At 39.7% G+C, this 11,169-nt stretch overlaps 1 protein-coding gene across 1 annotated transcript in view; it reads left to right on the plus strand.

The window, feature by feature from the left end:
* The window catches only part of LOC136448409 (phosphoinositide 3-kinase adapter protein 1-like), a 44,779-nt gene extending 35,059 nt beyond the window's left edge, over positions 1-9,720 (plus strand). Inside the window, exons 13-19 of the mRNA XM_066447870.1 lie at positions 1,194-1,325; positions 2,421-2,776; positions 3,454-3,520; positions 4,624-4,694; positions 5,168-5,218; positions 5,893-6,056; positions 8,343-9,720. Of these exons, the coding sequence (XP_066303967.1) occupies positions 1,194-1,325; positions 2,421-2,776; positions 3,454-3,520; positions 4,624-4,694; positions 5,168-5,218; positions 5,893-6,056; positions 8,343-8,589 (1,088 nt within the window). The 3' untranslated portion in view covers positions 8,590-9,720. The remainder of the gene's footprint in view (positions 1-1,193; positions 1,326-2,420; positions 2,777-3,453; positions 3,521-4,623; positions 4,695-5,167; positions 5,219-5,892; positions 6,057-8,342) is intronic.
* Positions 9,721-11,169: the final 1,449 nt, after the last annotated feature.

Genomic DNA, 11,169 nt, shown 5'->3' on the forward strand with positions numbered 1-11,169 from the left:
TTTCCAAGAAAGTTACCTTGTATCTGCCTTGTAGTCGAAACTGAAAATGTGACATGCTCGGGGCATGGCCATATTGTTTGTAGAGGTCACATATTTTACCTATATATGCGTTGCATGTCAGTGTGACCGCAATGAAAAATTGGCAAAGATTTTCAAAGTTGCCGCAATTATCTAGTAACCGCAATTCGGCTCACTCCAGTGAGATACCGGCTACAACAAGATAATACCAATGATCAAATTAAGCATAAAAGCTGAATATCTAGTTTTAGTACATTCAGCATACTGGTGAAACTGTCTCAATCATGTTGGACTCTAGCTACATACTGTAATTCTTGATTTTATTAACTGTAACTAAATTTTAGCTGAGTTAACGGTCACTAGTCAACAGCTAAAATTTCATTATCGCTAATATTTGATCACTTATGCTTGAGACAGTAATGTTTGTTCCCACCGTTAACATTAAGTGCCATGACCTACTCCATTTTCCCCAAACCCCTATCTTTTCCTGCCGCTATATTAAAGTGATTTACAGTATGATATAGACGAAAACGAGATGTCTAAATTGCTAATCTTACAGAGGAAGACCATTAAAACTCACCTTTCTGCGCTGTTTTCCCTTACCACCTAGTAAAGCAACTGCTCCAGGAACACCTGTCTGGTTGAGGCAGCAGGCACAGCTGTGGATTATGATGAAATCAAGCTATTTATATCTCTAGATCAGCCAGACTAATTTGAGACTACGTGAGGCCAAGCCCACAGAGGATCTAAGGGAAAACTAGTCTACACCTGGACTGTACCACTAGCTGTCAACCATGCAAAAGAAAACATGCAAACATCTCCACCAGAAAAATTCTCTTAATACCTCCTCTACCACATATTTTACAAAAATATACTGTAAATCATTTTAATGTAGCGGCAGGAAAAAATAGCGGTTGGGGGAAAATGGAGTAGGTCACGGCACTTAATTTAAACGGGGGGAACAAACATTACTGTCTTGAATATTAGTGATCAAATTTTTGCGATGATGAAATTTTAGATGTTGACCAGTGACCGTTAAATTAGCTAAAATTAAGTTACAGTTAACAAATCAAGAATTACAGTAATCAGGATCTTTGGTGAACAAAATCTTACGTAGAATAAAATGGGGTCTATTCTTATAAGATCGGCACATGAATTGGTCACTTTTTTTACAGGTATCACAAGGCAGAGGCATTCCTTGAAGCAGCCACATGTTGAAGAGTCCCCAACAGCAAAGCGTAGATCACAGACTCTGCCTGTTGGGTTCAGTCTCTCGTCAGTTACTACAGCTGGAGCTTCTCCCACATGTACATGTATGTCATTATCTCAGACCACACAACCTCTGTGTTATTAATGACACCTGCTGAAATGAAAGGCAACCAAAGCAATATTTAATAGGGCCAAAAATTGGCAATAAAAAAATGCTGAAATCTTTATCATGGTAGTAACATTTACTAACAGTTTAGCACATTTGCGTAATAACTTCATACTTTTAGGATTTTAAAACTGCGCAAAATAGTGCACTACGATGATTCCCTTAGTTTCGCAAGCCTACAAAAACTCTGGCCACAATTTTCAGTGAGTTTTCACATCATAACAACGTCATATTTTTGCATCATGGACGTTGCTATACATTGTGATGGTGTTGTTTGAAGTAATCACGTATTGAAATGACTAAACAAATTGACTTTCAAAATCCGTTTTTTCGGACTCTGCTATTGCTTGGGTTTCCTGTAACTAGTATGTTGTACTCCATATGTGTGCTCCGATTTGAACAGTTCTGACACAAGAAATTTCAATGAGGGCACATAAAAGGAAATGCAATTCAGCACCAGGGACAGAGAGTGTGTAGCCAGTGTGACTGTCATTCAGCACCAGGGACAGAGACTGTGTAGTCAGTGTGAATGTCATTCAGCACCAGGGACAATGGGAAAAATTCTGATGTACATACATGGATATATTGACAGTGACACACTGATGCAAACAAAATTCTACCTAAGAGCAGCTATTCTTTTTGTCTTGCTTTCAAGAGTGAGAAGAGGCATTAATTTCATATTTGTACAAACTACAAGGAATATTACTGTAACATTTCATTCTGTAATAGAAACGTGTTGTATTTTCAGAAAAAATTTTTTTACTGTAAATGCATTTAAGTTCGCGTGGTTTTTATTTCGTGGTAGGGAGAAAATGGAGTGTTCGCGGTGGTTTTAAGTACACGTTCGAAACAATAGTAGCACTACAGTCATAGGTGGGCAAAAAGTTTTGTGGTGGTTTTAAGTTCGGGCTGATGAAAGTTCACCGCAAAAACCGCGAACATAAAACTACCGCAAACATTTCTGCATTTACAGTATGCCAAATATTCATGTTGGGACCAAAACTTTTTGGTTTATTCCTCCTCATAGCTGGACATGACGACTTGGCCATGTACCCTCCAGGACAACAGGAACTCATCAAGCTCCAGAAGGAGGTAAAGGATGGTGTGTTCACGATACAAGAAGCAGTCACTATGTTCAAAGCATGGCAAATGAAAGAGAGAGACCGGGCCATGTCGTTTGACCAGCAGAAAAAGGAAATGGACAACTTGCGTGCGAGTGTTCAGCGCAGGGCAAAGAAAGGGCAGCCCGAGGTCGGCCCACCGATCCCGAAACACGGGAAAGATGATGGGATATATGGCAAGGTGCTACACAGGATCAGGAGAAGCAATAGCAAAGAGGGAGGGCGACAGGAACCGGAAGCATGGAGCAGGCAGCCGAGAAAGGTATGGACCTGAAGTACTGTACCCTGGATACAGTCATAAATTAAACATATCCCTGATTTAAGGGCAACCAAAGCAATATTAGGGCCAAAAAATTGAAATAAAGAAAATGCTGAAATTTTTATGGTAGTGACATTTACTAACATTGTTTAGCACATTTCCGTAATAACTTTAAGTTAATACTTTTAGGATTTTAAAACCGCACAAAATTGTGCCATACAATGATCCCCTTAGTTTCGCGAGCCTACAAAAATTCCAGGCACGATTTTCAGTGAGTTTTCACATCACAACAACTTCGTATTTGTGCATCATGGACATTGCTGTACATTGTGATAGTGTTGTTTGAACTAATCATGTGTAGAAATGACTAAATAGATTGACTTTCAAAATTCGATTTTTCGAACCCTAACATTGCTTGGTTTTCCTTTAAAATATTCTTAAACCTTGATGCCCACTTGACTTGATTTACAATGGTTATAAAAGCATACAATAATGAATTATGTAGTGAAGTTTAATAGCTGTTTTATCCTTAAATGTGTTCTTCTGATCATAGATCCATTGTATACGTATAAACAAGATGCATGTAATATCTATCAAAGATTATACTCATCACACATTTTTGCTTGTTTTTTTTTTTAAATCATATACAGTACAGAGTGATGATTTGTGTTTTTATTCAGACTCCAGGTAGACCTTCCTATAAACGACCTGGGGAAGGGAACAGGGAGAGCACACTGAGTAACAGCAGTATGTATCAACAATTCCTTTTTTGTAACATGTTAATCTTTTCATTCTTGATGCAATGTAAATGTTTGTTTGTTTGTTTGTTTGTATTGCATACCTGGTAAACCTCCTCATGGTGTAACACACCAGGTTTGTACTGAATAGTACAAGCTGCATATTCAGATGAATTATTTGATCCACTCACACTGGGAAGGGCCCCTACTCTTTTCGATAAGTGCGATGGGTTCTTTAACGTGCAAGAGGTGTGGCTCTCCTCAAACGCGGGACCTCCATTTAATGTCTTATCCGAGGGACGTACCTAAACGAAGCTAGTTACTCATATACGCCTGTGTGAGTGAAGTGAGGAAACTCGTGTGAAGTGCCTTTCCTAAGGGCACAGCATCGGGGCACATCAGTGGTTTCGAACCTAGGACCTCTCGGTTGTGGGCAAAATACCCTACCAATTGCGCCACACGATGCCACTGTTATAATGATAAATATAGCTTTAGCCCCATAAATCTATTGTGGTTGGCTACTTATGAAGGTTGCTGTCACTGAGATAAGTTTCACTATAATGTAATGTTACATACTTTATAGACAATGCAAATTATAGACAATAACAAGTGACCCCCACCACCATCCATTTAGTCTAGAGCCAAAAAAGGTCCATAGTCTGTCAGACTATTTCATATACAACTGTGGCGTCGTGTGGCGTAATGGATAGGACATTTGACTGTCAAACAAGGGGACCCGAGTTTGAACCCTGGCTGCCCCCAGACATGTCTGGACATGCGCCCCAACGTTGTGCCCTTGGGAAAGGCAATTGACATGTTTACGGAGAGCCTCACCCCGCGCACCGAAAAGAACCCACCACACCTTTCGAAAAAGAGTAGGGGCATGCCCCGGTGTGAGATGGTCCAAAACCTACAGTCGTATGACCGCACATGGGTTCGCCCTTACTAATAGCCTCCGGCTAGTTGGACAACCCTGGCATGTACATGCTGAACCAATAAATAAATAAATAAAATATACAACAGTTACTGTACAAATGATGCTCAATTGTTATCACTATCATATAATGACAGAAATGACATAAACCTGTAATGAAACTCACATTACTATTTCAGGCTCCTCCTCTGGTGGATCTAGGCACAGTGTGATGAGCACTGCTAGTTTGGACAGTGGCATGGATGTGCCGGTGAGTCTAATAGTCTTATTTCATTTCACCAATTAAATGTTTCCAGTAGCGTGCGTAGTCCAGTGGTTAGCAATCTTGCCTCTGGAACTAGAAGCCCCAGGTTCGATCCCGGCTGTGTTGCTCACCCGACATGCACGCTACCGGAAAGGGTCGCAGTCCTTAAGACGGGACGTTAAGCCGTGGTCCCGTGACTGTTCAGTGTCCTTGTCAAAAAGAGCTAGGGGAATTTCCCTGGTACAATGAACCTGTAAATACTGTACATAGCATCTGTCTTCTCTGTCATGACCAGTGGAAGATTAGCTCATCTGTTCATTGAGTTCATTTGAGCTAAACTGATTCGAGATCACTTTTCCTTTTTTTTCCTTATCATTTAGCCTCCAGTTGTACTTTTTACATCTGTGTTAGCCTGTTTGATTTGTATCTGTTCCACTCAGTCACACAGAGATCTTCTAATATCTTGTATTTTGTCACAGCCTTCCGACATTCCTGAAGAACGACCCCCACCCATTCCAGTCCACATTCCTGTGAGTATAACCCACAGTCCACAATTCTAAAGTTCCAGTGTTTAGAGATTTTTAAGGCAGATATCTATATTCTATAACAACTACGTTATGACAAAAATAAAGATGCTGCAATGTAGAATCATTGATGGAAGTTAACTCTTTTTAATTGACATGGCATCCTCAGTCAAACAAGTGTTACTTAGAATTTGGTGTTATGACAGAAATGAAGATAGCACAACATTGCTTAGAAATTGAAAAGGGTCGTCACCACAACACACCAGCCACTCAAAGAATGTGTTCCACGTGTAATGAAAATATTGAAGATGAATTTCATTTTGTGATGAATTGCCCAACTTATAGTAAAGAGAGAGAGTCGCTGTTACAGAATATTACTACTAAGACAAACTTCACCCTATCTGGTAGACAGAGCGATATTGTCATGTCTGACTCCTATGTCCATCTACTATTAGGTCAATTCCTCCATAAATCATTCCAAAAGCGAGACAGAATTACCCATACATGACTATATTGTAACCAATATACTGGTTTCTATAATATTTTGTACTTAGAATTGTAGGATAGATTATCCTTATAGCATTGTTGATTTAATGCCATACATTGTACCGTGTACGATTGTTGAGCAATAAAGTTTATTCATTCATTCATGACGTAACTCTCATTTTCTTATCTATTAGAGGAGACCTCGGCCTCTGTCAGAGAAGTTTGATGATGACTTCATCGCCAAGCCTGTTCCCCCTCCCCCGGTTAGTAAGCGCCCTCTGCCCAGGGAACCTCCCCCACCCGCCAGACCAGCGTCCCGGCTGAAACCAAGACACACTGAGCCAGATATGAGTCCAAGGTAATGGTTGTTTCTTCTTTCATCCCTGTTCTTGTTTGTTTGTTTGTTTGTATTGCATACCCGGTAAACCGCATCAAGGCGTAACACACCAGGTTTGTATTGAACAGTACAAGCTGCATATCCGGACAGATTTATATGATCCACACACACACCGGGAAGGACCCCTACTCTTTTCGATAAGTGTGTTGGGTTTCTTTAACATTGCTCTCTTCAAACACTTGACCTCCATTAAACGTCCTATCAGAGGGACGTCCCTAACCGAAGCTAGGTACTCATTTTCACCTGAGTAAAGTGGGGAAAGTTGTGTAAAGTGCCTTTCCCAAGGGCACAACGTCAACGGGACAAATTAGGGAACCCCAGATTCGAACCCGGTATCTCTGGGTTCTGGGACCAAACACCCTGCCACCACGCCACCGCGACGCCACATTTCTTGTAGCCTCACAGGTATTAACACAGTTCCTTAACAATATAGAACAGTTACTGTAATTCTTATGTGTATTGTTTGTTTACGAAAATTTATATTTTTCCTGCATCCTTGTCCTTTTGAGGTGCATTAGGTTTATAGAGCAAAATATGTGTTGCAGCACATCCTCTGCATGTAATGCTGAAATCTCTTAGACTAAGTGCCGTCGCAGTGGTGTAGTGGCAGGGTGTTTGGCCCCAGAACCCAGAGATACTGAGTTCGAATCCGGGGTTTCCTGATTTATCCCGTTGTCGTTGTGCCCTTAGGAAAGGCACTTTACACGACTTTCCTCACTACACTCAGGTGTAAATGAGTACCTAGTTTTGGTTTGGGATGTCCCTCGGATAGGACGTTAAATGGAGGTCCCGTGTTTTAGGAGAGCCACACCCCGAGCACGTTAAAGAACCCACCGCACTTATCGAAAAGAGTAGGGGTCTTTTCCGGTGTGAGTGGTCCAAAACCGACAGTCCTATGGCCACACATGGGCCAATTGTCGTATTGAGGTCACCTGCACGCCAAATGGCAGTCGCTACAGACCCTTGCAATCTAGCCCCGCGAAATGTGCGCTTCTCACAATTCAGCCCCTGGCTGGGAAGAGAGAGTATTCGGCCTACGCAATGATAAATAATTATAAATTATATAAATATGAGATAACTGGAACACTGTCTCAATGATTGATGTGGTATATATTAGTGCACTGCAGTGTGAAACAAGAGTTCCACGACCTCATATCTCCATGAACAATTCTATTCATGCAAATGACTTACACATTTGCATGATATATGCTTGGTCATAAACACCTTTATCTAACTTACACATGTTGCAATATTGACAGTCCTATACTTTTCCAATTAGATGAGTAATGGTGTTTTTGCATTAATTGTGCAAATTAGGAATTTATTTGCATAATTGGTATCTGTCGATGCTCGACTTTCCATAAACTACATATGTTACATGTATTTGAGTCTGATAATGGAAAACACTGCAAATATAGATTTTCCTCATTAGCTATGCAAATTAAGTCACAATTAGCATAATTTACACTTCATTATGTATATCTCTGTCTAAGCTACCTGCATACTAAGTATCATATTGACAGTCCTATAATTTTCCAATTAGATGCGATATGGTGTTTTGCATTAATCATGCAAATTAGGAATTTATTTGCATAATTGGTATCTGTTGATGCTCCACTATCCATAAACTACATACGTGACATGTATTTGAGTCTGATAATGGAAAACACTGCAAATATAGATTTTCCTCATTAGCTATGCAAATTAAGTCCCAATTAGCATAATTTGCACTTCATTGTGTACATCTCTATCTCAGCTACCTGCATACTAAATATCATGGAAATCCGTTGTTCCTTTGTTCAGTTATTCTCCTTAGAAGATTTTCACAAAAACACCCCTGCAGTTCCAGAGGAAGCTGCTAAGGAGCCCAAACCTACACCACTTTATTGCATCACAAGCTATCTGCCACCCAAAAATCAAGACCACAGCACGTCCAGGTCAAAAGATACAAAAATTGAAGTTCTGCTGCAGTACCAAGGTCACATACCAGGGGGCCCAAAATCGACCTTGAATTTCGGCTTCACAACACCCGCCCACATACCAAATATCATCATAATCCATCAAGAGGCTCTTGAGTTATGCTGACTAGAGTGGTCCGGAAACACAAACAAACAGACAAACAAACAGAAAAACAAACAAACAAACAGACAGACAGACACACCCAAAACAATATCTCCATTTTTAAAACTGAGATAAAAACTGTGGTGGTGGTATATTTAGTAATGAATTGTTTGTGTTTTTATCCAGGCTTCCTCCCTCCAGTACTCCCCGGCCATCACTACCAGCGGTTAAGATGAGCGAACTCAACGCCGAGTTGGCCAAAAAATTCGGAAAGCTTTCTTCATCTTCCGTCGACGATGAAACGAGCAGTGACAGGCGCCCCTCCCCCAGGAATTCACCCCAACAACCCTCCTCCCCAAAGCCTCCGAGACCACCGCAGCGTGGGTCCAACCCGCAGCCACCGCCAAGGCCCCCTAGAAAGCCCATGAATTAGGCATCTATACAGTTTAAAAGACCGGATGACTGGTGCAATGGCCTAATTGGTAGAGTGTTCGCCTTGCGTACGGTAGGTCGTGATTTCGAACCTCGGCCGGGTCATACCAAAGACTCTAAAAATGGTACATACTTCTTTCTCTGCTTAGCACTCAGCATTTGGGAAAGAGTATGGAAGTTAAACACACATCACTACCAGCGGACCAGCCCCCTGCTGTAGTGACTTGCATTTGTGTGGCCCAAGGGCTACGAATGGGAGATGGGCACCCCCCTATGCATCTTCGATGTATGGGACCACTTTAACTTTTTTTAACAGTTTAAGATGTCATGGAACTAGAAGTGTCTTCCATAGGTGTGTTGGGTAAGATTTAGCAAAGGTTTTGGAGAGCTGTAGCAATAGACCAATCCTGACTGTGTGACTGTCCAGTGTCCAACCCAGTTAGCAGTTCAACCAATCATAGCATGGTGATTAGCTGTTTGACCAATGGGAAAGTGACTGCATGCCTGTCAAATATTTGCATTTTTATGTCGTCATTTCACATTTCTACATTTTGACATAGAGGGGAGGCTTTAGGATAGGTCTATTATATTTTTGGACAGCAAAACCTTGACAATCAATTTGACATGTATTTCTTATATTGATATCGGATGCAAATTAATGTATTTTACACTATTCGGATATACATATATTAGTAGTACCAACGTAACACAAAGATATGATATTAGCTTTAAAGCTTAAATCAACACTATACAACCATTTGGCTTTGTACAAAAAAATTATAGACTTTTTATCAATGTGTTAGTGTAGTGCTATTTTATTTTTGCATTTGCTTGCACTTTGGGTAACTCGCAGACTACATCTTTTTAATATTATTTTCAATAGTAGGAACATGATTTGTTTTCTTGATTTTAAGGTGTCTTACCCATCAAGGTATTCGGTAAATGTGTGCAGCAACTTATCAAGGCTGATGTGATCGCTCTGATAATCTGAATGTCAACAAAGGATTCATCAGCTTTAAAAGTATGCAAGATATGATAATTATTTTTCTATCACTCTCATGTTCTTCTAACACAATAGTGGAAAGTTTAATCATCAAGCTTTTGACTGACTAAAGGAATAGGTCAAAATCTATTATATTGACCATTTTACTTCTATTGACTTATATGGTACCAAACAAATCAGTGTTTACTAAACATTCCAAGAATGGTGGAATAGGGAACCATTGTATAATCAGAGTGTAGGTAAGAGATAGCAAACCCTGTGTATTATTTGTGAATGTTTTTAATGTGATTTAATAATCCTTCAGATATGATAGATATGAAATTGGTGTAAAGGAAAAGAACAGGCACTGTACTTTCCTGTCAGTGTGACTGTCATTCAGCACCAGGGACAGAGACTGTGTAGTCAGTGTGAATGTCATTCAGCACCAGGGACAGAGTCATTCAGAGTGTCATTCAGCACTAGGAACAGAGACAGTGTCAGGGTGAATGTTATTCAGCACAAGGGACAGAGATTGTGAAGTCAGTGTGAATGTTATTCAGCACAAGGGACAAATACTGTGTAGCCAGTGTGAGTGCACTCAATGTCAATAAGACTGAAGAGGTATGAATAGGAACCACACATAAAAAATTATAAACCATTGCCATTTATGGGCCTGGTCAACATACCATCCATATACATATCACAGGTATAAACATTAAATAGACCATTACGAAAAATGTAGGAAATGCTATGTTGGGTGCTAAATGTGACATTTTGATGCAGGGGACTAAACTCTTCTAACCAAATAAAAATAAAACTTCATCAATTTATATTATAGGGACATGAAGTGGTTAGAATGTGGAATATTGTTAAAGTAATGAAAATGTAGCTTTAGACTTTTTAAAGAAATGTAACTACGATATTCCAGATGTTTCTAAGCCTACTATGTTTGATGTATAACGGCCCATGTTCTGATTTGCAAGCTAGGTAAAGTTTAATAGGTGGGCAAAGATGTATTCTGTTGCTTGAAGGATTTAGAAATGTCATGTGTGTAAGTCTCACTTATGGCACACATACAATGCTGTACATGTCACGTGAATGAGCTGTGATGTTTTTGATATCAGCATTTAATGTATGATAATCTATCCCTAGTCTGTATGATTATTATCATAACATTGGGGAGTTAATAGTTGTTGTTTTTTAGTTTTGCTATAGATGTACATTACTAAGTGTTGAAATGTCTGGATGTTGTGGCTTCCATACAGTTTTCTGCTTTTATGTGACTAACTAGCAAATTTATTAAGGAACAATAATGATGATCTTATTTTTAGCTAAGGTGGACAATGATATGATATCTGTATATTATATGGCAATGCTTCGATTACTCATGATGATTATATAATAATCTGTTTTCTATCCAGCTATGAGTTCCCAAGTTGAACATATTCCAATGGGCTTTTAATCCAACTATACCTGTAAGGCACCCAGAGCATTTTATGAGGCTTGAAGCTCGAATTTAAAAAACTCTTATTTCTAGTCATTCCTACACATAGTAAGTAAGTAGACTGATCCTGACTGTCCATCACAATTATCTGTTCG

This window comes from Branchiostoma lanceolatum, chromosome 14 (genome assembly GCF_035083965.1).
Source record: "Branchiostoma lanceolatum isolate klBraLanc5 chromosome 14, klBraLanc5.hap2, whole genome shotgun sequence".
Lineage (NCBI taxonomy): Eukaryota > Metazoa > Chordata > Leptocardii > Amphioxiformes > Branchiostomatidae > Branchiostoma > Branchiostoma lanceolatum.